At 39.8% G+C, this 27,131-nt stretch overlaps 1 protein-coding gene across 2 annotated transcripts; it reads right to left on the minus strand.

The window, feature by feature from the left end:
* Positions 1 to 8,728: 8,728 nt before the first annotated feature.
* LOC144932222 (annexin A13-like) lies at positions 8,729 to 25,900 on the minus strand. 2 transcript variants are annotated; one of them, XM_078856173.1, is made up of 11 exons: positions 25,809 to 25,900; positions 23,011 to 23,086; positions 22,799 to 22,893; positions 19,007 to 19,177; positions 14,858 to 14,891; positions 14,475 to 14,554; positions 12,775 to 12,843; positions 12,246 to 12,347; positions 10,987 to 11,062; positions 10,666 to 10,778; positions 8,729 to 8,936 (listed from the first exon to the last, which is right to left on the minus strand). In XM_078856173.1, the coding sequence occupies exons 1-11, from the start codon at positions 25,821 to 25,823 to the stop codon at positions 8,817 to 8,819; spliced, it is 951 nt and encodes a 316-aa protein (XP_078712299.1). In that variant the 5' UTR covers positions 25,824 to 25,900; the 3' UTR covers positions 8,729 to 8,816. The 2 variants fall into 2 exon arrangements, with proteins under 2 accessions (XP_078712299.1, XP_078712298.1); XM_078856172.1 differs by lacking the exon at positions 25,809 to 25,900 and adding an exon at positions 24,620 to 24,753.
* Between the last annotated feature and the right edge of the window lie 1,231 nt (positions 25,901 to 27,131).

A 27,131-nucleotide genomic window follows, 5' to 3' on the forward strand; every position in this document is an offset into this window, starting at 1 on the left:
GGCCTTTGTATGTTGAAGGGCAAATATTTAAACTTTACGTGGCTGTAATCCTCACTTCAAAATTAAACGGCAAGTGAAAATTGGAATGGGTTCGTAATATATGGCACATTTTAGTACACAAATAATTGTTTTAATGAAATAAGGTTGAAAGAATACCGGATGAAAAATTAAGACGGAAAATACAATATATCAAATACAAAAACGGAAATGTGCAAATGTACATTTTCCCACAATGTATCATTGAAAAATATATATTGCGGCTTGTATTTGAAACCTAGAAATACACGGTGTTTCCTTGAACTTGAAAGCAATCGGGTCTGTTTAAATCGTGCACTGTAATGCAGATGAATTATAAATGCATAACGCGTCCAGACTCGTCAGTCGTTATGAGGAGTTTCATTCTGCTCAATAAAAGTGTACACAAGGGCTTAGGGGCTGCAAATGTGCAGCCTCTTTACTTTGGGAGTGTTCCATATCTGCAAAGGTTGGGTGGGGGAGTGTCAAAAAAATCAAAACATGTTAACTCGTAACACAACAGACCCCCAAACCCGAGCTGCACTAATGGGACGCTCCCAAACAAGCGATGTCCTTAGGCTGTTTTACATTATGACCGATTTACACGGAACGCCACTGTTGTTGTATCCCATGCTACGCTCGAGCAACCTGGGGTAGTTTGTAGGCATTTTCCCATAAGGAGTTGTGTCTAAATCCAATAATAATAATAATGCAGTCAACAACATCTGTACATCACAGATGTATGCGTGAGAAATACGATGTACATGTGCACATTATAGCGCCGTCAAAAGGTTTTTAAAAGCACGATTTTACGGTGACCACTAATGTTAGTGACCACAAAGCCGAGTTGAAGCTTTCCTTGAGCTTCCTGTGTAAATGATTCATGCCCTGCAATGCAGATTACATTATTTAGTGGGACGACTGCATAATGTTTACAGACGTATCAGTCACTGCTCTACATTGTCTGACATTATTGTGAGAGATATTGGTTTCAAATTATCATAACAGAGCATAACAGTTCAGTTAACGTGACTTTTTTGTCGTCCCATTATTAAAACATGTGGACATCTGCTGTTATCCAGTTGGTATCGCCGAAGAACATTCTGCACATTCCCTTGGGATTAATGCGGAAAAAGTAGGTGAAGTGACACAACCGTCTGGGAAATTGTTGTTCAAACATGACTTTCGTGACAGAGCCCTCTTAAATTTCGATTTAAAGCTTTCGTGACTGCAGGGATTCATCTTCTTGGTTATTTCGGTAAAGTCACGTAGACGCTGTCTTTCCGAAAGACCGGTTCTTCACCTGAGGACGGCTGCTTGCATTGTGGCCGAAACGTCGTGAGAATTGTATTTTATTATGTTTTATTTTTATTATTTTATTATTTCCCTTCTACGTGACTTTACCAAAAGAACCAAGAAGAAGAGCCCTCTAAGTTACACACTATGTTTGGAAGTCGCACATGTACATTTCCCAAACTATATTAACGGAAGAATGCGGATTGCAGATTAAATTGATTAAAAAAAACACTCTCATAATTTGTTGAATATTGCCGCGGTATTTATCTTGTTTAAGACATGACAGCTCAATGATGTTTCTTCTAATCAGCCTAAGGACATTGCTATTTTGAAGTATTTGTTTTTCAATATGTATGTAATAGTTACAGATGTATTTTGCTGCAATGTAAACAAGCATTGCAATTATCTGTCTAGCATATAGTGGTCTGTTTACAACTTGTATTCGTAAGCCATGTTTCCATTCAAATTATATTATACATGTCAAAATGTGGATATATATATTATGAATGATCTGAGAGTGCCCAATATTGTGGTTGCTTCAAACAGCAGCAATTTTTGTTCCATGGGCCACACGTGATGATCTGGTAAAATGTACAGCAGTCTCCAGTGACATCCAGATAATTTAATGTGTATGTGCATTCATATCTTAGTCAAAAGAAAAGCCTAGCAAATGCTAGAATTATTCCCATGCATTAAATATGTTTGGTTAAAAAAATAACGATTATACGACAATGCATACTGAGTATTTAGGTGAAATAAAGACCCTTCATGCCTAATTGAAATAATTTTAGTTATTATCAGGCAGTACACGGCCAACGCTATCTTGTTTTATACTCATTGCTCGTTAAATAAATCTAGCAATAACTTAAATCATTTATTTAATTCCCTTCACTTTATAGAATTGAGTGCTTAAGTGCAGCATGTCTTATAATCCCAAAGTCATTTCGAACAAGTCTCAGTGATCTTACTGCTGCTGTTGCTAGATATACATTTGTAGTTTCTGTGAGAAGCATGGAAAGGAACAATTTGCTCGTGTTTTCACGAGTGTCTGGGATAAACAGTGTATCTCTAACTCGCTTATACGATCTTAATATAAAATCTTGATTCGTTGATAGCCGAAACATTTTTTAACAGGTGTGTAAACTATACTTTCACACTCACGTGTATTATTTTGCCTTCATCGTATAAAACTCAGAGCATTAATACGTATTATTACAGAAATTAGGCTTAGAGCAAATCTAATGTTTAGCAAGTACACCTTGTAAAATGAAATATTTCATCGTAACACGTGCAGGTTTTCGCAAACCGCTTGCATTCCAAGTGTGGTTTTGCGGGCTGGGCCGCATTTTGAGTACAGGTTTCCCTCGCTTCATGCAGGTTCAGTTTGTGCGATTTGACACTTTATATGCAGCTAACCCATTTCTACCAAAAATCCGCTCGTACGCAGTTTGAATTCACTCATATGCGGCTCTGTGTGGTTGGAGGTGGGGCAACATTGTGTGTACTGTATGCGCTTGTCGGCTTGCAGCTGTCTCGTGCTGTTTCGCTTTGTGCGCCCTGTGTTTTTTTTGGAACGCATCTACAGCTTTCACCACGAACTGTGGGCGTCTGCCCGAGTTTAATTAATGACTGCTAAGTCAACCCAGAAAACACCACCACACGTTGATAAATATTTGTTTTTAAATTGTACATACTCTATACTCTTTTTTTTCTCGCATCTGTGTCTGCAGAGTATGCATAATCACAGTACAGCTCAATTCATTATCATTTTGGCTTCTGTTTGCACATTGATTTTAACCAAGGCAGCACTATCTGACCTTAGCTTCGTAGCAGAGGTTAGTTTACTTTTAATATGTGTTTGGCCTGCTTTTCAACACTGGTCAGATAAGTTTAGAGATGTATCTAATCTTTACCCCACCATAATACATTCATTCGTCAAGCTGCAGCGTACTCAGTTGTAAAAAGGAAATAGTTTTGCAGGTTCCTTTCATTTCAGAAATATTTCTGTCTCTATTGTTTCAATGCTTGGATGTGAACATGGCCTACTGTGACAAAAAAAATCCCCGCTGTTGTCTCAATAGTATATGTTTTTATATATATCATACAAAAATCTGTTTCTTGAAATAAGTAGTAAAATATGTGTATGACTTCATTCCCATTTTTTACAAAAAGTAAAGTTATCTCGTTATTACTATTTGCTAAATATCATGCTTTGGGGGCAGTGATGGCTAAACTCGGAAACCTGGGATTTCACTCCCAGCCACGGCTCGCATGAGTCGCGAATATTATCTGGATCAGTCCGAGGCCCCTCCCCCCTTCACCTACCTGCCCTGAGCAGTCCACTCAAACAATCCCCATCGTGGGGAGGCCTGCATCCGGCAGTGACTTGACAAAGGGCTGTACATAAATGTTATTTATTACTATTGTAAGAAGAGCAATTAATCATTGAGATATTACAAAATGATTAAGACGAGGCAAGAATGAAGCCCACACACACATTTCCTTGTATTTCCCTGCTGGGTGTGGATGGATATTTCACCTGCAAGACTCGAGGTGTATCTCAGCTCTAGTGAGCTGATACCACTACATCAGACCTGTCATTTCCAGTGTTGCTGCATGGGAAGTATGACTTCCCACTCTCATGGAGAAAAACGGACTCCGCAATGTATTTTTAAAGAGTAGATCGAGTATATATGATACGAAATGTAATGTCATAAATATTGTGTACGTTCTTGCGTGTTTCAATGCTAGTGGAGTACTGTGAGTGTTACTGTAGATACAATTACGGCAGTTAACTATCACTGTTATACCATTCCTAAGCGGTTGTCTGTTGGGAGGTTATTATAAGTCCTCGAGAGTGCAATATTTTTGGAAATATATAAAGAGTAAACCGTCTGTTTGTTTTATGCTATGTTTGTGTGTGCACAAGAGAGACTGTCCAACAAGACAATAAAAACTACTTTTAAAATATATTTTCAGAATCTAATAAAAGCCATAACCATAATCATAGATAAAAAAAATATGGATTATAAATCTGTAAAAATAATATACTTTTGGCTGTATTTTAAGCATGAAAATACCATTCAGACTGGTATTTCTCATATTTACAATATCATATTTCAAGAGGTTATTATTCATTAAGCCAGCATTATTCTTCCCGAAACACAGGAATTGTTTAGTTGAGTCACCATTGTCTCCAATGAGCAGACTGACCACCATTCTTTAGCATGAGTAAGACATGTAGATGCAAACTATAATAATAATTGACATTTCATTATAAAGATTATTAATCTGTTATAATAACAATATTAAACGTGTTCCTCTTTTCATTTCCGTTTATGGCAGTTTTTTTTCCGATATGGGAAATCAAACACGATTTATAGTGAAGCTTACATGAATCATTTTGACACATCACAGCATATTGGGATGTTTTTTGTAAAAATATAATTACAGATTTGCAACCATTACATGGTGTTGACAAATATGGACGTTTTATTCGACCAGCATTTTAAGTATTTCTTGGAACATTTTAACATTAACCCTGTGAATAACGTACCATTTTGATAATCAAATGATAATTTCATAGATTGGGATTTACCCATAAAGTGACTTACTTGAAATAACCGTGAAATGTCAGTAGCAGTTATGAATCTACCTTTCTGAGTTCAATATTATCCAGCACTTCTTTCATAGGATTCAGATATTCAGCAGTGAAACGTGCATGTATAACAATGCATCATTGACCCTTTGATTAAAATCTTCTCACATTCACAATATGTGCATCGACTGAGGCGTGTAAGAATCGATTATTGTCAGTACATGCATGTATGGAATTGGTTCGCATAACCTCTGTAGCCATTGGAGGTGCTACAATGCATCACCTTCTAAAAATAAGACTCTATTCTTGAACTGAAGAACTGAAAACCCGGAATCGTCACAATTAATTGACTCGCAGGGGGAGTTGGACTATTACAGCTTCATATGGCAGGTTACTAAAAGGAACCCATCTGCTCACCTTATGAAACCAGAGACCTCGTTTTTGACATCTTCAGTTTCATTACAAGCTTGCTCTCCATGTCTGCCTGCATATGTCCTTAGTGCATGAAAATTGCATCACTTAGTTTTTCTGTTATTTATTCTTTTTAAGTTTTCCCCAGATGTGAATGTGGTTCATTTCTTTTTTTTTATTTACCTTTTTTTCTCATTAACACTCCATTCCAAAGAAAATAAGCTCACAAATACATTTACTATGGGCGCATAATCATTCATGGTGCATACTGATCGCTTTTCTAAAACATAATTACTGTTTAGAAATTGATACAATGTGGAAACATTTATTTAAAAAAACTAGTTAGTTTGTGGCCTTAAAAATATACAGATTCAATTTGGAAATGTAAAAAAATCATTTATATGAAATTAGCAAATGTAGAAAACGTCAATATAAATAATATGAATCATAATGCCATATATTTAGCCAAGAATTCCTCCCACTCTCAAAACTCATTTACAGGAGGGTCCATAATTGGGATAATTTGGTCATTGCAATGAATTAGCTTAGCTTTGTGTGGCAGGAAACCAGAATACCAAGAGAAAACTCACCGTACATACTCGGTGAATACCGTCAAAACTCCACGCAGATACATCGAATGTACAGACTGGACCGAATTCATGAAATCTAGATGTAAACTGAGCCCATTCCCATATTGCCATCGCCCCCGGCTATCTCACAGACCCTTGCATAACAATACCTGCTATGCACTGGTTGGGTCAACCATCCGAGATCTGACAATTAAGGCCGATTTGATTGCATGTTTTACAGCTCCGTTTAAAATAATGCTTACAGTTAAATGCATCGCCTGCAGATCCCAGAATGCACGACATTGGAATTTCAAATTGTACTGGCTTCTCATTCATTCTCATGCAAATGGTTATCTAAGGGGTTGCTTTATTCTTTTTTTAAAGAACTATGGCCAGAGTGGAAAAGCCACTTACTTTATATTTGCTACCAGATTCTCTAATTAAATGTATACATGTAATTTGTGAAATTGGTGACATATGAATGTTCATTATTAAGAGGTAGCAGCTCGGATGTTGTACTTTTGTTTAGAAAGAGATACTGTATGTGTTTTGATATGTATAATTTTAGACATTCGAATACTAGCATTTGTGAAGTGTAACCGTTTCTTACATTGTAAATAGCTATATGCTATTGATGCATGTGCAAAAATGGAAATGAAAGATTAGCATTTTAAATATTTAAAAATATCTTACATTTCTACGGCATCTAGACACCTGTGCATACAAGACGTTGGTTATGAGGTTGGACCGTCTGTAGTTGCATCCAAGTATTTCTGAGGGTGTAGATGCACGTCTCATATGTTACGGTTCTAACCAGACATTTGTAATATTGTAAATGTCATTCGTTAATTTAACACAACTTAAACAGCTATTCATACGTAATTTGAATGACTTTCAGTGACTATTTTTCACACATGTTGATCGCATGCTGATATTTTGATAGTTTTTCACGTGTGATAAATTGTTGAAAAATGGTTTGAAGTGGTAATGTATGTGCACATTCACTTTATTTATATTACATTCTTGGTTATTTCGGGAAAGTCACGTAGATAGGAAGAAAACATTACAATTTTAAATTAAAGCAAAAAACCACGACGTTTCGATCGCAACACAAGTGGTCTTCATCAGGCGTGACTTTACTGAAAGAACCAATAAAATGAATTCCTGCAGTCACGAAAGTTTAAAGTCAAAATCTATTTATATTGTAATATATGGGAAAATCTAACATATGTATCTAAAATATTACGTGTAACCTTTTTCAAACATACAATTCGAGTAAGCTTAAATGTCATGTTGTCCATACCACAAATTAAGTTGTTAATGAATGGAAATACAGGCGTGTTTCGTTTAACGAGATACGTTCCCCTAAAATTGCTCGTTCAGTGAAAATTATTCAAATGACAATCGTTTTCCCATTGACTCCCATGTTGAAAATCTGAGTTTCGGCCCCAAAATTTTCCCACTCTTGAACTATATTTATAACGTGAGAAATTTTAAATTATATTATTAAAATAAATTAAACATAAAATGTAACACTTACCACACTTGAATAGCCACAGTGCTTGCAGGTGCCTGTCCTCAGCGTCTGCAGCTAATTAATTAGCGGTGCCACCCACCCCTCCTCTCCATCCAACCGCTCCCCCACCGACCCATTGCAGTGCCACCATGAGGCCCTCCTCCCCGACACCATGAAATTCGTGCACACAGCACAGCTGGTAAACAAACAGCTGCGGGCCGCAGTGCGCCCCCTGCTGCCACGAAACGCACTCGATCGATCGGTCTCCAATCGTTATGCAAACGTTTGCTCGTTTTGAGAACAAATTTGTCTAAATGAAAGTTGGTCGTTTGAGAAAATGCTTGTAGAAACAACGCTTGTTAAGCGAGACACGCCTGTACAGTTATACAGTATGTTTATATAAGTGTATGAAACTGTGACACATTATCAGTGAACATATTTTCAAATATATAAATGTGACCATAATACCTAACTAAGTTGCCAAAACATTGCATTTCTTGAGTATTATAATACAATTACATATTTTTGCTCAGTTTTTGTTGCGTTAGGGTTGTTTTCTGAACTACATTGTGAAAATAGTAGTATGTTCTCTATTGGTGAATTTTCTGTGAAAACGATAGCATATGACAGTGTTACATTTTGCTTCGCTTTTTGTGAATGAATAAAATAAACTTCTACATCTGTACGTGTTATTTCCTTTATACATTCACAACCAGTGGAGACCCGCCAACAAAGAGCTACTGCACACAAATAACATTCTCTAAATGAGTACCACGATGAAAATGTTTTAAAGCTCACCAAAGTATTTGACATATCTTGTGCACAGTGATTAAAGCCTTGAAGTAAGAAGATGCTACTATGTAAGCGTGCAGTGGAGTGGTGGCACACTGCACTATGCACCTGCCAAACTGATGCTGGGCCCTTCTACTTCATCAACTCACACTTTCCACCATGGTTAAGTATGGTCAAACGAACCTCATTACTGACACGGAATGGTGAGGCCTTCATCCAGCAGTGCATTAAAAAAGGGTTTTATGATATATACACACACAAACACGTGTTCCTGTAGCCCCATGTAATTGACCAAACACGCATCAAATGTGTCAACCCGTAAAATGGCCTGAGAAATTAGTGATAAATGACATAAACGGCTTACGGGGGCTTGAGCATTTTATTGGAACTGATATGTAGAATACATTTAATGCTTTTAAAAAAATCACACTCAAATCAGTTTATCGTCAAAAATTAAACTGACAATCTACTCATCTTCTGCTATATCATCTCAGTGCACTAAAAACGGCCAAGAGAATTAACTGGGGGAACTATGGAAAATGGCCTTGTGCCATTTGTAAAAACATGTTGAATGAATGCATTGTCATTCGGTCTGCAGGTTAAACATTCGGTGCAAGGTTTAATGTATGACAGCCAGCAGTATCTTCTTGTAGTCTCCACTGCAGTCGCCAGCAACATAGGAGGCAAGTGTCTTCTCATATTTTTTCTGGAAGGTATCTTTGATGGTGCCCAAGTCAATCTGCACAATTTGACATGCATTTCGTTTGAACACGTTGGCAAATATTGTAATGGCTTAGAAACAGGGGTAACAATTACAACGTGTTACTCGACCAAACACATTATCTCACAACCAGGCCATGGAAAATGGAAACGTTTAAACCCCAGCGCAGGCCAGAGACGTATAATAAGTAAATAAAGATAAGAGATGTATGCATAAGAGATATACGATGTGTATCTAGAAGAGAGATGAGAGGGTAAGAAAATGTGATGAGCAGTGCTGTGAGAGAAGAGAAAGGGACGAAGTGTATTTTTTAATCCTTTATATTAAGTTCGCTTGCGCGCTTAGGACCGTGCAAATCTTCCGGTCGTTTTTTAACCCACTTCCCGTGATCCAATCGAGCTGACTTTTGCACACAGACTCGTTGTGCGTGACAATTAATGTTCGTGAACATTTTTTTCCAAAATTTTACACTTTTTAGGACAAAAATATTATATTTAATTACCAATTGCTTAATGGTGCAATACAATCATCTGACCCATAGGTGGCAGCCATCTCAAGCCAGAGGACGAGAGGACTCTAGCCGCCACGCATATAAAGGATTTATAGTGAAAAACTTTGTTTTTACGGGTTATACTTGTTACAACACTTTGTGCCATCAAACTGCAGTCCACAGTCTCCAAGCTGACCCCACCGCACCACCGCCCCTCCCAACTTCAGCCCCCCTACGTCACTACAGAGCATACATACTGACCACGATGGTTCACTTTAATATTCTCCGCACTTTTGTGTGAAATAATTGACTCATGCAATTCCAAAGTGAAGGTGGACCGTGTTTAATAGTAAATTGGAGTTACGTCGTGAGTCGGAATAAAGCTCTCGGCGGGCCGGGGTGGGGCCCTTGGGCTGGAGTTTGAACAGCCCTTAAATTAAACCTTTCAGCACGAGTTTAATGAATATAATGGCACGCAGCTAAATTTGCCATGCAGACATAGATTCACAGCAATCGATTAATGATATTCTGCACGTATGCCGATGGTCCCCACGAGTGAGATTTGAATAGAAATGACCCCTCGTTATTTCTATCCTGACATCAGCTGCTGCATATGTCATAGTATTCAACGAGCAGCGGCCTAAGCAATGACTTGCTAAAGCGCCTACTTTACACGAAAATAAATCTCACTGGATTCTTAACAGAGTTTCTTGTCCCAAGATACCCCCCCCCCCCTCCATTACACCCCTGATGAATTGTGAACAGAACACATTTCACGTGTCATTTTGTTCCTTTCTGGGTGACTGCTCCGATTATGAAATGTTCCGTTCATAACGCCTATCACGAGGGAGTGTGTACTTTTCCCCAGCCCCATCCCTCCATCCAAACAAAAGGCTTTGGTCATTACCAATTCAGTGCTGTTAGTGGTATGATGACACGAGAATATATGTAGAACGTCTTTCACACCGAACATAACCAACCGTGCTAATCGGAGGTGCGGGGGAAGGACAACAAACTGAACAGAAAAAGCAGTGCTAAACCCTATTATTATTAAATGAGTTTTCAATCTATATTTAAAAGTGCATAACTCCAGTGATTTCCTAATAAGGGAAGGAAGAGCGTGCCAGACGGCCACAGAAGCGCATCTGAAAGCGCGCAATGCAGTGGCCGTCTTTGTTTGATGGCTGGCTAAAAGCCGCTGCCCTCAAAGAATGTTGTCATTGCACTCATGTACCACTATCCCCCAGGGCCACTTACCTGGGAACGGCTGACAATGCAACGGATGAGTGTATCATCATCTGTGCCAACCCCTTTCATCGACTTGTATAGCTTCTTTGCAAAGTATTCCTGCGCATCCTCTGCACAGTGGACTGGAAGGACATCAAAGCTTTGTAAATTATCCGTATGAAAACACAGCGCATACTTCAAAAAATTGGCGTAATTATGCTGACCATGTGCAGGGCGTTTTACTGGCATACAAACATACTATTCACCATGCCAAAGGAGTGAATGTTAAGTCTGGCGTTTTAAATGTCAACAATTGCATAGTTTGTAATGAACAGCAGGTAACACAATTACCAATAGCCAGGTAAGCATCCTGCAGCATCCCAGATGTTTCACTCTTGACGACATCTTCAATGTCCTCTCCATGGTTCTACAAAACAATAGAAAGCAACATGTTACGCAAGACTTGACGTCATATTACTTGTACATTACATAATCGGCTGCTATAACTGAAATAATGTATCATTTAGTGGAGATTTTAACGATTCAGAATCCATTGAGTTCAGTAATCATTTTCCGTTTTTTTCATCCCGTGCCCGTCGGGGTTATGTAAACGTATTGTAAAAACATTGATTATTACTCTTGTAATTCAGTGCATGCATCATGAGCTTTAACATGGATAGTATTAATCAATATATCATTATACCTGTAATTTAGAAAGTTTCCTTATTCAGAAAATGTATCTTAAGACTAAAATTCCGTCAAAATAGCAGAGTTTCCAGAACACGCAAAGAGATATGTGCAAAATAACACAGGAAAACACAAGTTATTACAGCCCTCAAGGATCTGACACATGGCTGTAAATGATAAATTAATACAGTTATGTTATAATAGAATTTTTTTTTTTTAATGAGGATGTATCTTCTCCTATTAAGCTGTCTGACCAAGGGCAGCTGCTCACACAGTCCCAACCATATCTCGCCAATCTTCACCTGGCAACGCAAAACTACGTAACCACACTTCTTGAGCCGAAGAGATGAACTTGTCCATGAGCCCCAAACCAAATATTCTCACTTGACAGTACTGCGTGAGGTGGCATAACTTAGTGTTTCCAATGTATATATGTAAATTATGTGATAACCACTGAAAAGTAAAGAGTTTTCAAGTAATTCACTCTTATGAACCATATACATATTTTGGTACAACTAAAGTGTTGGTATTTTAGGTGGTACCGATTTATGCTTTGGTCCATGAACTAAAGAGTTGAGATGGTTTTTCGCTGTCTTCCTCCTTGGAATTTTTCAGGCGACATCATCAATAAATGCAGTTTGATATCAATCCCAGGACACAGAGATGTGTATATATATGTACAACCCTTTGGTCAGTTAGATGTTTGATGTTGCTCCATGTGCCGGGAGCTGGGATTATATTCAGTTGCTAAAGAAGCTCCCAGAAGGTGGAGCTAAATGTCAGACACCGTGCTAAACAACACACAGTACAACCATGAAAACCATCAGAGAAATACGACCGTAAAAAACAAAAGTCCCAATGAGAGCACAAGTTAGGAAACGTCACGGCAAAAAGAGGTGAGGTCCCATGATGAGGTGAGGTACCGTTTTGTAAGCCTTGAAGGTGGCGCGCAGCTGCATCATGTTTCTCGTTGCCAGCACAGAGTTGAATGCCAGCTCGTCCGTTCCCCAGTGCCCTTTTCCTGCCTGCAACACAGGTCCAAAGTGAGAAACTCCACCAACACGCGCGGCCACCGCGAAACAGCGCTTCCATAGCACATCTGCAGCAAATGATGACGAGCGCTCTTGGGCACACGTCTGGCTCTGCACGAGTGGACCGATGAAGAGGTTGGAGCGGCAACACATTGTCGATCTTAAATGTCCCATATCACTAATTTGTGGACAATTAATTAAATCCATGGGAAGTAATTAGTGGATGTAAGAGCTAATTATTAAGAAACTAGCAGTTTTCTTGCAACAGGGACATTTATTATGCCATTGTGTGTAAAATCTGACCTTTAAATAATAATGGAATATATTTTCGAAGAATTAAAAAGATTACTTGCAGCACAATAGGCTGTTTAAATGTATAGCATACCATGCCGGACCATGTTTGTTTTTGCCTTGTGCATACCTCGTAAAGCTCCTTGGCATCACTGTTGGCCAACGACATATTCACATCGGTGCTTTCATCACGATTCCCCTATGGAGACAGAACCAAACATTTATGGAACACAAATATCAAACCTTTACAAGTTGATGTATTAGCCATTCGTAAAAAATGTGTTACATAAATGGATAAAATACTCACTAGCCATGTAGTCGCACCCAGCTAAAACATTTCAGAAGAGGTAAATTGTTTTCCTGCCAAAAGGACGGCGGACATACGTTTTCCTAACTCTGTTGCTATTTCAGATGAAACACCAATTACTGAACATATGGAAATCACTAGGCTATTCAGTAATGGGTTTTCATTGAAGAAAAAAAATCGGTAAAACGTATTGGTGACTTGTTCCTGTTGGTTGGAAACTATTGAATATTTTCCCATTTGCGACATGCAACAGCCGACTAAAAGTTTAAAGGTAGAAAACTGCCCCTTTAGCCACACACACTCTTCTCCTCCCCACCGTGCATCTCTGTCTCAGGTGACATTTCTTCCTCTCCCAATGAAGCGGTGCTACTGAAGTAATTTAACTTTTTTTAAATGCTCTCTTGCGTATACCATTGTTTTACCATAACGTGATAATTGGAGAACTTGCGTTGTGTAAAATCTAAGGGTTGTAACCCAGCAGGTCCTGAACGGATTTAAATATATTTAACTCTATCTTCCTCTCCAATGGTGGAGTTTTTTTTATGTCTACCGAATGTCTCCATTCACAGGTGGCTGGGTGGCTCAGAGGTCAGAGCACATGGCTCACAATGCTGATTATACCTGGGTTTGAATCCAGGATGCAATGCATAATTGCATCTGGTTCTCAAGCATAGCAAGTTGATAGGTCTAAGCCCAGTCAGGAGAGAAAATAAAAATACCCCCTTCAGACACGTTTGGTTTCACACTTTATTTGGATAAATTCAAGCCCTGCTAATTAAGAAATACAAATAGATCAATTTGACTGCTATGTGGTAACTTCATAGCAGGGTGAACAGAAACGTTTTAAGGATCAAAAAAGACATTAGAAGGTTTTTTTCTGAAATCCTGTCAAAAATCTCATCTGCAGTTGTCCACTGTGAGACAGGGCACACAGTTGTGCAAGATTTTTGGGATTCTTGACTTAAAGCTTTCGTGACTGCAGGGAGCGGTCGTCATCTTGAAGTTTGCGTTGCAATTGAAACGTCGTAGTTTTCTGTTATTTTTGATTATTTTCTTTGAACCTATCTACGTGACTTTACCGAAAGACCCAAGAATATATATTTTTGGGATTCTCATTCTCATTGCATGATGCCATCAGCACAATTTGTATAAATTTGGACATTCTTATTTATGTATAAAGCATGCATCCATTCATATGCAAATTTAACATGTTACATGTGCATAATGACAGATATACATAATAGTTTAATCAGTTGAACACGTAGGCTTTTGCAACCGATGTTTTTTGGGTTAAATCGCGTAAACACAAAGATGTCATTAAACATGCCACCACCTGAGCCAGCCAATTCGTAAGGTTTGTTACGTAAACAAAACGTGCCAATTAGTTACTACTTTGGCAAACTCGAATAGGAAATGTTGTGGGTTTACCTTCCAATATACTGATGCATGAAAAATCCATTGTTATGATCCATGGAAGTCTATTTTAGTCATCGTGCCCTGTCACTTGTGTGGCGACCCCTCACCTGTACCAGGGCGACCAAAAGCTTCTCCACCGCACCGCTGGTCTCACTCTTCAGGTCTGACTCAAGGTCCCTGTCAAAAACTAAACGAGGTTCACAAACATTAAACGAATGCACAGTGTGCGTGTGTGTATGTTATTTTGTGAGGAGCGCCAGTATGAACTTTAGCATGCTACGCTACAAACCTGGCGACCCGAGATTGATTCCTAATTACGGCCACCACCAGTGACGATTATCTGAATCGGTCCTGGGCCTCTCCCTGAGTCGACTCAGTCTCAAATAAGTATGTCGTGTAGTGTGTGTTTTTTCATTTGCTACGAATTGTCAATGACGAAAATCAGTGTTTTATTACACAAACATCAACCGTGTGCGTATCTCATACTCACGTTCATTGTAGACGAGGCGCATTCTTTGGATTTGCTGGAAGCAGAGAAAAATAATAAAGTGTTAGCTTCTTCATTGTTAGCTTGACTGCAAACTTGTTTTTTTATGATTATCTATCAGATACATGGAAGTGTGTGGGTAGAGTGTGTGGCTTGGGAAGAAAATCCATCTTGGGGCCAACGTGGTGCCTTAATCCCTCCAGAGTCAATCAAATGAGTGACAATTTGTGAAGTCAACTGTGGTTTTCTTATGGATAGTCTGAACCCCACCACAGAAATGTGGAATTTCCACCACTGGCTCTGGCTCAGGGGAGGCCCTCATCCAGCAGTGGATTCTTATGAAGAGTGCTGTACAGTGTATACAAATGGCTGAGGTGTGAAAGTATTTTAGCATTCATTGTTTACATAAAGCATTTGTATTTGTCCCAAATTCCATCACATTTCGACTCATTGCAAATTATTATTTGTTATTCATAGTTTGTCACAAAACTGTCGAATGCCGTCTAGCACATCTGGTATTTCGCCACCAAGTAAAACAAAACTGAATTGCAGTGCAATGAGATTTGTTTTGAAATATCTTACATAAACCAAGCAGAAAAAAACTAACTCAAATATCTTAAAGCCAAAACCATTAATAATTGACTTGTTTGACTTGTAACGATATATATACATTCTATAATACACTATCGACATCTATTATGGTCACAGCAGAGTTTGGACCATAGATTGATAGGAAGTTGGCAGAATGGCAGTTAATTCTGCTGTGGACACACATGTTGGGGCCTTGGGTTGATAGCCTTGCTGGGGTCAGTGACTATCTTATGTTTACCACAGCTAACAGTGCTAATAAATGTTACAATGTGATAATCTTGAATGATAAGACGTTGAAGGTGGTTCCCACATCAACAACCAGATACCCTACGACAATGAGATATGCATGTAATAAAATGGTTTGATTCTTGTGTTCGCAGGATCTGATTTGACAGTTAGTCAAAGGCAAGCGTGGAAAGAAGACGTCATTGCTCGTACAACACCAATTTATTACCTACACCTTCGATGAGCACGGTTGGCTACGTACGGTGAGAAAGTTCAACGACCTAACATTGTCTACTGAATGAAGATAGCAAGCAACAATACTACATTTAATCCGGTGGTGTAGTGGTTATATTGCTGCTACTGAAATTCGAATGCCTGCAACGACTAACATCGGTGGTGAGTTATATCATAACTGCTTAAGTTCTCCGTCCATCACCAACCCGCACTGACCAGCATTGTGAAGTATGGTAAAACAATCCCACATTAACGACATGGCATTTGGAGGCCTTCATCCATTAGTGCATTGGGAATAGCCGGAACAAATGTTTTAATCTCATATAATTACGAAGAATATACGCTTTACATTTATGTTGGATGTTTTCAATATGGATGTTGAAATGTTAAGGATCACTGAATTATTACACTCATGAATAAATTATTGGGTTTTGATGAGGTCAAGAATTGGATAATTGGAAAAAGTATTTGCATTCCTTTCCATTGCTCGCTAATCAACACCAGTGTATGAAATGTGATTCGCTCATTGAACTTCGCAAGTTCAGACAAATATTCATATTAAGGTCATGGTAAACATAAATTTTCCAAATTTTTCTTACTATTCCATCATTTGATTCATGACTAAATCCTGTCTCTTAACAACTCCGAAAATATAATTTCAATAATTTATTTACGAACGTTTCCATTTTATAATACAGTACTAACGTAGTAGCAATAATAACGGAAAAAAATTGGTCAATCCACTGCTGCATGAAGGCCTCCCCATGCCATGTCAGTCATGTGGGGTTGTTTGACTCTACTTCTGATATCACTCGCTATTAATGTCAGTGTAGCCGGTGTGAGCTCGCCTGTGATTAATCACACGTACAATTGCGCACTCTGCTAATCGCTACGGGTAGCCAGGTGCGGTTATACTGGTAGGAACCACCTGGTTCCACCAGCCCACAGGGGATTATTGTGTCCGTCCGTCGTGCATCCAAAAATGGGAGGGGTGGGGCTGGGTGGAGAGGGGAGGATGGGGAGGGGCTGGGTGGGGAGGGTGGGGAGGGGCTGGGTGGGGAGGGGAGGGTGGGGAGGGGCTGGGTGGGGAGGGGCTGGTCACCCCGTGGTGCCCTTATAAAACTCAACATTTAACCTACTCACGCCTGCTTGTGCCCGCCCTCACAGTCGGGCATATTTGCGGAATACACCACGCCGCCGTTGACCCTGGCCATTAACCGAGCAACTCAACGTTCCTACCAGCTCCCTCCGCAGGAATGTGTTTATAAGAGAAGGAAATGTTGATCAATGATTGGACTCCCAGCCCCATTTGCACCCAGGAGAGTACGAGGCATGCTCCCAATGTATATTTGGGCGCTCTTGGTGCGTGAGGAATTCAGCTGCGGTGTTGTGATGTGGAGGGTGCCTCTGATCGCTAATGCAGAGACGCAATTTGCCCTTCTGAGGAACACTTCGAAATAAAGTTCCGCCGTTTCACAAATCCTCTCGGTGCTCGGCTGTTGTGGAGTAGCCCACTTCTCCGGAAGGCAGAACACAACGCAGAAGACCTACTCTCTCATCGTTTCTGAACTTTACAATACATATTTTTAATTGTTGCTGTTTATTAACCCCACCTGTACCCCCTGGCAAGGATTCATGACGGGATGAGAGGGGTCAGGGCGGACGAGCTACATCAGCCATAGTGGGGAATTGAATTAAGAGAGATGGGTTCATAGCGCAGTATGTGACACTGTTTCACGCTTAATTTTTATATTTTGACTAGCTTTACTACCCGGCTTCGCCCGGGACTTGGATTCTTGTCTTGGATTAATAGACGGCCTACGCGGAGGGTGGGGGGTGGATGCGTGACGTCAGCAGGCACACTGCGTGACGCTGCCGCATGCGGGTGACATCACAGATGTGACATCACGGCTCACTTGCCGTGCAAAATATATCGAATATATGCGCCTCCCCCCCCAAAATACAAAAGTCTATTGTTATACTTTGTGCATTGTGTACAGTCTGGAAGCTAACCACATGCCAAATTTCATGTTGCATGTCGGGAAGTAAGCTAAACATTTCGAACAGACACACATATTCACAAATTTCACTTTTATATATTTAGATGACATTTGTACCCGATGTCCACATCCCATTTTACCCAAAATTCCCTTCGTGAAACACCCCTAAGATAATTTGTGAAGCATAACGTTGCACAGTATCTGAATTGTACATATTTGCAATAAAGAGAAAACAACAACCTATATTTAATTATATGCAAACATAAATTGCATAAACATTTGCGAATAACAGTTAACCCATGTTTTAGCAAGCCTACTGCAGCATACAAGGTTATATTTTTAAATGACTCTCTTCAGCTTGTGTGATACAAAACATTGCATTCTAAATGTGGTTCCAATATACATTCGTAGACGTAAAATGGGCAATATCTCAATATTTAACTGGATGAAAACATGTCAATGTGTCTCCATTGTTGTCTTGCCCAGTGCAGGAAAGTCCACATTCCTATGCCGGAAGCTATGGCCTATTCATTTCGGATTTATTCTGTTGTATTGTTTAACTGTTATTGTTGTTTTGCGGAGCCTATTATCCGTCTGTAGTTCTTAAAATGAAAATAACTTGCTGTGTAATCAATAATAGTAAATTGGCACCATCGATGGAATAGAGCATATAATGATCCCCCCCACCTCACGTCCCCCTCCACAGCCCCCTTGCAATTTCACTTCGGCAATATTTGTGTTATGTTTTTTTGTACATTTTAGTGTCTATGGCACCTCTAATGGCTGCAGCGGGCATGTGACTTAAACTACATATAACACGTTGGATCACGATATTGGTGTTTGTCTTGTGAAGATAAAAAAAGCCACTAAAAGGATTTTTCAGAAGAAGTTCTGTGAAACTCTACTTGCATAGCAATATTCGGACAAACGGGGGTCACACTTCCCTGCGAGCTTTCCGAATAATGACCATGATGTGATACCGATAGCACACGGGAATGAAATCGATATACAAAACCAAAAGGCAGTTGGTAAAGTTGGTAAAGTTGATGTGTCCACTGCGAGTGGCGCGGTGTACTGTAGGTGGCTGACTGCGGGGAGAGACCTTGTTGGTGCGGGTGCACAAGATCTCCACGAGCACTTCCTCATCCGTGCCAGCGCCCTTCATGGCCTTGCGCAGCTCCTTGGCATCGTACACAGCCGGCAGGTCCATGAGTGCCAGCACCACCTTCTCCAAGTCGCCCTTCAGCTCACCCTTGAGCACCTCGACCAGGTCCTGCACAGCAACGTCACAGCAAAGGGAATGCCTCTTTTTTCCCACAGTGCATCCGAGCTATGCCGAGGCCATGTCAGGCAATGACGGTGCAGATGAGGAGACACCAGGTTGTTTTTTTCCACTGCATAAGCCGAAGCTGTGTCACTGAGGTCACATGCATTGAGAAGATATGGTGACACTACGTTTGAGTTGATGCACACACTCTCACACACTGGTCTACACATACCCTCACACACACACTTCTTCAGAACCCCAAGGCTCTGACTGAAAGTGAGTTTATTGATTCTGTTTGGGTGTGATGATGTCAGACACATTGCACATATAATTATTCCCACCCTAGGTACAGTTTGGCCCCTAGCCAGATTCAGATTTCTTGTGAGGCCAGTTGAGCACGATTTGGTTCCAGCTCGGTTCAGTAAATTGCCAGTGGAAAACCAACCATAATGGTCAATTGCACAATGATGGATCAGATCAGGTGTGCTAAGGTAAATGAGATACAAAGCACCCAAAGCCTGGTCCCACACGCAGCGCCAGATTAAAGCAGGGGCCTCAGATTTTTAGAGACCCGCTAATTTATACTCCTTTATAATGGCCAAAAAAAAATACTGTAGCACTGTGAAAAATCATATAGGTAATTTGGCTTCGGGTATGAGTAGTGGTAATAAAATAAAGGTAAGGAATTTGAATATAAAAAACAAGACCCCCTAAAACTAAAACAACCCTGGCCCACATCACCACGTTAGTCAGCGTGGTTTGGTAAAGGAGGGGCCAGGATCGTTTCAGCCATAACTAGCCCCTCATATTACCCATGGCTGGGAGTCGAACTCAAATAGTCAGGTTCATATGATAGTATACTGAGCATTGCACCACGACTCTACCGTAATGATTTTTTTATGTAGTGATAATAGAGAAATTGTTGCTTTGGGCTTCCCATTACAGCTCTGCAGCTCGCTAACACAATCGCTCATGTTGTCGTTCCATCATGAATGCATGACATATTTCGTTGCTATCAGCATTTGAAGCCACAACAGTGCAATAAATGGCGTGACTTGGCCAATGTTAGTTTGGCCTTGCCAACAGTCCAACAATAGAGGACAATCGCTGCTTTTATTGAATGACACATCGGAACCAGGAAAAACAAGATCAGTATATTTTGCAAGTGGAGCTATTCGATTTAAGTTACAGCATGTAATGACTATTTCCATATGAGGTCAATGAATAGTAGTACAACATTCAGGTTGCTGATATAGCTGCATGCATTTTTTTATTGCTATCCCTTCATTTATTTACCAAACTGCATAAACATCCCGATACAAGGATCATTTCAGAAGGGAAAAAAAACATACGTGTGGATTTTTGGTATTTCAATAATGAAACGTGCCACTTGGATCCCACTGCGTATTTTGTTATTCATAAAATGCATCCCAACTATGTACAGGGTGGTCCAGATGTCGTGTGGCCCCCACTTTATTCTCTCCAAATATACAAATGGGTGTTAAAACAGTAATGAATTAGCAAACAACATATGAGGAGTCAATGAATTGGGGATGATCAGACATCTGGACCACCATCCTGTATATAATAAACATTCAAGCAGACAAATCAATTAATTAGTGTTAGGTCAACGTAGAATCCACCGTGTGGTTATTTGACAAGAAAAATAATGTTAGTTCTATTTAATTGCATACCTGCGTTTAATTAACTTCAGCTGAGCAAATATTCACATTGGGTATTGCCAATATTGATCATGTAAACACGATACATGCAGAGACTGCTTTGGAATCACGAATGACTCACCGTATTACCTTGGCTCCACCTAGTGCCTGTTACCCTTATCGCAAGACGTTGCGTCCAGCCTAGCAACATTCTCCATATCACGCATGTCAGCAGGTGTATCACAGCAACGGCTTAACCAGCGGATGCGTCCTTTTGTTAATGCGGTCGTCATATCGCTAAGAGCTCAATGCAATGTTTGCTTTGAAAGAGATGGGGGAAGCTGGTTCATGGAAGCATAGTTTATGAGACCTACAGATTCATGGCTAAAACAATGGACAAAGTTAATAGGAATCATCATCAGCCATAATTCGTATGTATGTACGTTTGGACTTCTTTCGCTTGTAGCCGACCTGGCAAATCAGATGTGCGCGGGAAGGACAAACTAAACAGAAAAAGCAGTTCTAAAGAAATGAGTTTTCACTCTATATTTAAAAGTGCATAGCTCCAGTGATTCCCTAATAAGGGAAGGAAGAGCGTGCCAGACGGCCACAGAAGCGCATCTGAAAGCGCGCAATGCAGTGACCGGCATCGTTCGATGGCTATCCAAAATCTGATGGGAGGATGCCCCGAGTATGCGTGATGGTTAATGCTCCTTGACTGGATCAGCAAGGTATTGTGGTTCATTTGTGGCGAGCACTTTGTGTGTAATGAGTGCAACCTTATAATGCATTTGTTTAAAAGCGTCCCAAAGTCTCTGCTACCTGATAATTGGTTCTTTACCCTTCTATCTGGCAACAAAACTGACACCTTTTTACAAGGAGTCATGTTTGCATAGACCGCAATACCTGCAGTCATAATACAAACAAAAGAACATAACTCTGATAATGTGCACTGTCTTTTGTTTGTATTATGACTGCAGGTATTGCGGTCTATGCAAACATGACTCCTTGTAAAAAGGTGTCAGTTTTGTTGCCAGATAGAAGGGTAAAGAACCAATTATCATATTTTTACTGGCAAATGAGGTTCCCATAGTGTAGATCTCTGCTACCTCTCGGCGTCCTGTGATGCAACAATCCACCTCTAGCACCTGATAACGCACTGATTTCATCGCACCATCTCCCTGCTCTACTTCTTCTCGCTCCACTTCTTCTCGGTGGTGCATTCTATTCCTTGGCCGCCACGGCACTATGGTGGTTCTTTATCGGCCTTCTCACGCTGTTTTGTCCAAGCACATTACTTTCCTGAGCCGATTGCATGATGCCATGAACCTTGTCATGTTGTCTAATCCATCTGTTCCTAATTCTGTCTTTGGAATTAAACCGGTCACCAGTGTAGAAGCAATACACAAATACAACAAAACACAAGTGCAGTATTCATCGGTGAACATCTGGGGAAATGGTTCTAGACAGCAGCTGGAGTTAACCATGGCTGTCTGATTTTACCATCGCTATTCAATGGTTTTATAGAACACATTATTTAAAGGAACAGACCATTACCAACCAATGCTTCTCTAATGAGTGATCGAGTACAACATATTTATGAACTTGGCATGCCACATCTAGCTATGGCTGTGGCTACTCTTCATGTGCCTAGTAGTCCAGTCTACCAACGATCCTGAAAATATTCTACGTGAAATTAATCCATGTGTCAACCCACTGCTAAGGCCTTCTCACACCGTATTGGTAATGGAGGGTTATTTAAAAATACAAACTGCACCACGCTGTTCAGTGCTAGTTGGTGAAGGCGGAACCCAGGACCAGTTCAGATGATATTCATGACTTGCCACTGTGGCCAGGTATTAAACCTATATTGCCAGGTTCACTATAACTATCTTATTGTTAAACTTACACAGTCAAGATGAATGGCTTCATGATTTGAACACAAGGCGTCACAGTAGCAACTTACATCTCCAAATGAACGCTTGTACTCTTCCTTGACCTCGTGACGTTGCTTGGCAGTGCGATTTGCCAAAATTTCAATGATTTTATCTTCATCTGTGCCTAAAATGCCAAAAAAAACTATTAAAACATTGATGAACTTCAAAAAGGATATATTGGCTGTCACAATGACTGCAATACATGGTGTTAAGATGTACACAAGTGGGGAAAATGTTTCACCTAGTCCTTTGCATGCCTTCCTAAGGTCTTTAGCATCCTTGGCTGCATTGAAGTCAGCATAGGGGTGAATTGTAGGCTGCAGACAAAGAAAGAAAATGGGTGCACACATCCACATGTAGTCATTCGCACACTAAATCAGAGATGCGGTTTATACCTTTGCCTAACCTTGTAATAAAACAGAGAGTTGACTGGATTTTATTACAGGATACTTTGAAGTCAATTTACAGTCGTGTAATCTGTAGGTTGAATTGTGCGGATGGTAAAAAAAATATTGCCTAAAATGTGCTTTATTTAATTTACTCGAACCATGGTAAATGTTTAAACCATCATGGGGCTTTCATGAATCGATATCGTACGTGCTGACCGAACAGTCACTAAACCCAAAGGGCAGGGACTTAAACGAGCCACTGCTGAAATGCTTCGAAGCTTAAATAGTATCATGGGTTATGACTATGTTGTGATTGCATGTTTTCACATAAGGTATGATTTTTTTTAAAGGAGCATGATAACTTTTTACACGAAGTGACTCTCAGATAAAACAAACTCAAACTCACCAGATTAAAAAAATAGGATCGAAGCCAAATAAAATATTTTACAAATCGATTTGTTCAGTAACAAAACACAAACTGTTATTAAAGGCAAAGAATACAAACGTGCAAAGACTTCAATCAAAACACAATCAACTCCCATCTTTAAAAGTCGGTGCTATAAAAAAAAGTCTACGACTATAGCAGTTACCATTTTTTTTTACAAACTTTTAACAGCTTTTGGGGACCACATTATTAATTAAACTTTTTAAATGTAATAAGTTTTTGCTCAACGAGCATATATGCATTTGAATTGTATCTACGGTAACATGGTCGATCGATGTTCCCTTAAAAACAGTCACGCAATTTTAAAAAGGGCAAACATGCTGCGATACGCACGACAGAAAGGCAGGTGTGTGTGTGCAGGAAGATAAGATAGGTGGGCGCACACACACGCACACATGAAGACAGATCCATTTTAACACCCAATCAGTTGTACCATTTGTCGTTAAATTAGTAAAGCAAGACACAAAACGGAAAATTGTTGGCAAGCATCGAACACGAGTTTGCCTCTACCAACCCAGCGCCAAAAATTACCCACTCCAGACACACTGCAATTAAGAGCAAGCAGCTACTGCATGAAAAGCAGCAATTTGAAACAAGCTTAAAGCCGCTCATGGTTTGTACCATCCCATAGAATGCAGGTTATTCTTCCAACGTGGATGCCATTCTATAAAACTCAGCTCGTAAATTACATCGTTTATTTCAAACTATAATCATGCGAGATTAAGCAGGTTTCAAGCTGCTTAAAGCTGAATATGACAACAAATCACAATCATTTATCGAAGTAAATGATTAAGAGAACATTCACACTCTCAACATTTACCCGCAAAAAATGAAAGCAGCACACACAAGCTACTGGAAACGCAAATCAGAGACGTTCAGTGAAAATGTGACTTTATTATAAACTATAGAGGAAGAATGCATTTTTTGATTTATGATATTTAGATACCATAAATGATATGAATACACTTAATATTAATTCGATCATCGTCACTTCTAAGTTTAAAAAAAGATCATACGGCCAGCAGAAGTTTCTTCGGCTTGATTTTTTGTTTCTTTTTGAGGTTACACTGGACATTAAACAAAAGCATTGTATGTATTGTTTTTCATAAAAGAGTTTCACCTGCTTTAAACATTGACTTTACTTGGAGAAAAAAAGAACCTCTGACCTTCAATTTTATTAAGACACATACTCTAAATAAACAATACTTTAAATGTTAATGAATAAAAAACAATATTTCGTATGAAATGTTTCTGGTTCAGCATGGGCAGCAGTGCCTCCCTCGTACACGAAAGCAACGGAGTTAATTATAATGGATCTTAGACTTGAACAAAACCCGCACTCCTTCATCCACCCTACGATGTGTAGCTGAGATAAAAAAAAAATTCAGGCTGAGCTAATCAGGTGGAGACACATTACGAGTCGAGAGGATCTGAAATTATTGTTGTCCATTAAAACATTCTGCACATTGTGACCGTTTTAAAAAAAGGTTACATTCTATTTACTGCTCTCGTTGTTTTTTGAAATATGGAAAAATTATCCCATGAGAATATTTTCTGGACTTCAGATCCATAGGGTAACTGAGGGTCCAGGGCACTAGGATTGTATTACCATTTTACATTCAGATGTTTTGAGACTGTACGTATGCAGTGAGCTAATTAAATTACAGTATATTATATTAACTGTAATGAGTATACATTTAAATATGCTTATGAAGATCGCATGTTTTTCTTTGCAAGAACGTCCCAATCGTTAACGATTCGTCGCGGCAAAATCATTCATTTAAAATTTACAACAGTAAACAAAACCACGCATATGTAAAAAAAAAAGATTTGATGATACTGCATTGGCAGTTGTGCACGAGCACAAATAACAGAAAAAAACTCAACACATTCGTGAATACAACCGACTAAAAAAATAGGTGACGTTTTAAACAATGGCATTTCTCTATGTACTGTGAAGAGCCTTTGCCCAAAAAGTCGCCTATATCATTTAGTATTTTTAAGGCAATGTGTTGAGTTTTTTTATTCCTATTGTCAGTGGTCCTCTGAGTAATTTGAAGTGGGAAAGATGTGTGTATTACGAGCCAAAAACATGCCCATTATTTTCGACATATAGCACAGCAGTCTCTAGAACACAATGCAGTTAAGAGGGTGTATGCACGATTTGGTGCAAATGTTATCATTAACACGAGTTCTTATTCTCACCTGTACGTTTCCCATCTTGTTTGGTAGCAACTGCCTTCTGGTAAAAAAAAACGTGTCCTCGGAGATTTGAGTTCATCTGAGGAGCCACTTAAATAGAGGTGCCCATTGTTTGCACAATCCGTACCATCCACCACCCCCCGGACCAATGCCCCCCCCACCTCCTCCAACCCCACATCGTCACTGATAACAAGGCGTGCCAGGCAAAGCAGGTGATAGGCACATTACCAGTCATCCAACTACTGAGAAATGCAAACAACAGCTTTTATTTGCACAAATGCAAAGTAAATGTGTAATGACCAACAGTGAGCACGCAGGAAGGTATGGGCATTATGCACACTATGGTGCGTATTCTTTAAACTACTACAGGAGGACACTTTACGATTACTTTGACAAGCAGCGAGAATATAAAACAATGCTGATGCACTAACAACTCTGCAAGTTGGTACAAAACGTCTGCATTAATGGTATGCCCTCTTATGCAAGAAAACTTGCAACCGTTTAAAGTATTTCCCATTAAAAAGCAATGTTGATTTAAATAATTAATTAATTAATTGATATGTTGTGGCTTTTTGAGTGTAAATTCAGCTCACTTGGTATCTATAATTAAAGACATCTCACTATCTCTAGGTGATTTGCTTGTCAGTTTCGATGTAGTTTCTTTGTTTGCCAAAGTTCCTGTGCCTGAAACCATGGCAATCATTGAAGATTTGGTCCAACAAGGACTGAATGCTGATGTACTGGCCCTGGTGAGACACTGCCCCACCAACACTTACTTCACCTGGAATGGAACATTCTACAAACAAGTTGAAGGTACCCCAATGGGTTCTCCCTTATCTCCAGTGGTAGCCAATGTTTTCATAGAAAAAATTTGAGACAGATGCCATCCAGGCATCCATCCTATGTCCTTCCTTGTGGAAGAGATCTGTAGATGACACGTTTGTCATCTGGCCACATGGCCTGTCAGCTCTGAACCAATTCTTCAACCACATCAATTTCATACACCCAGCCATCAAATTCACCATGGAGATAGAAACGGATGGCAAGTTACCATTCTTGGAAGTTTTAATCGAAAAGAGACCAGATGGCTCATTGGGACACTGTCTACAGGAAAGCCACCCACACGGATGCCTATCTGAAACCTGACTCCCACCACCATCCAGCCCAGAAGAATTCCCTCATCAAAACTCTAAACCACAGGGCTCGTTGCATTTTCGACCATCACCACCTAGCCAGTGAACTGGAGCACGTACACCAAGCCCTCAAGATTAATGGATATTCGAATTGCACAATCTGTAAAGCTGTCACCCCAACCGTTGGGAGAGA

This window comes from Lampetra fluviatilis, chromosome 5, assembly GCF_964198595.1.
Source record: "Lampetra fluviatilis chromosome 5, kcLamFluv1.1, whole genome shotgun sequence".
Taxonomy (NCBI): domain Eukaryota; kingdom Metazoa; phylum Chordata; class Hyperoartia; order Petromyzontiformes; family Petromyzontidae; genus Lampetra; species Lampetra fluviatilis.

Coding starts and splice junctions, on each gene's coding strand:
- LOC144932222 (XM_078856172.1), bottom strand. CDS start 24,691: ATGCTTTTGTTTAATGTCCAGTGTAACCTCAAAAAGAAACAAAAAATC. Junction 23,087..24,619: donor CGAAGAAACTTCTGCTGGCC/GTATGATCTTTT, acceptor CTTTGTCTGCAG/CCTACAATTCACCCCTATGC. Junction 22,894..23,010: donor GAAGGCATGCAAAGGACTAG/GTGAAACATTTT, acceptor TTGGCATTTTAG/GCACAGATGAAGATAAAATC.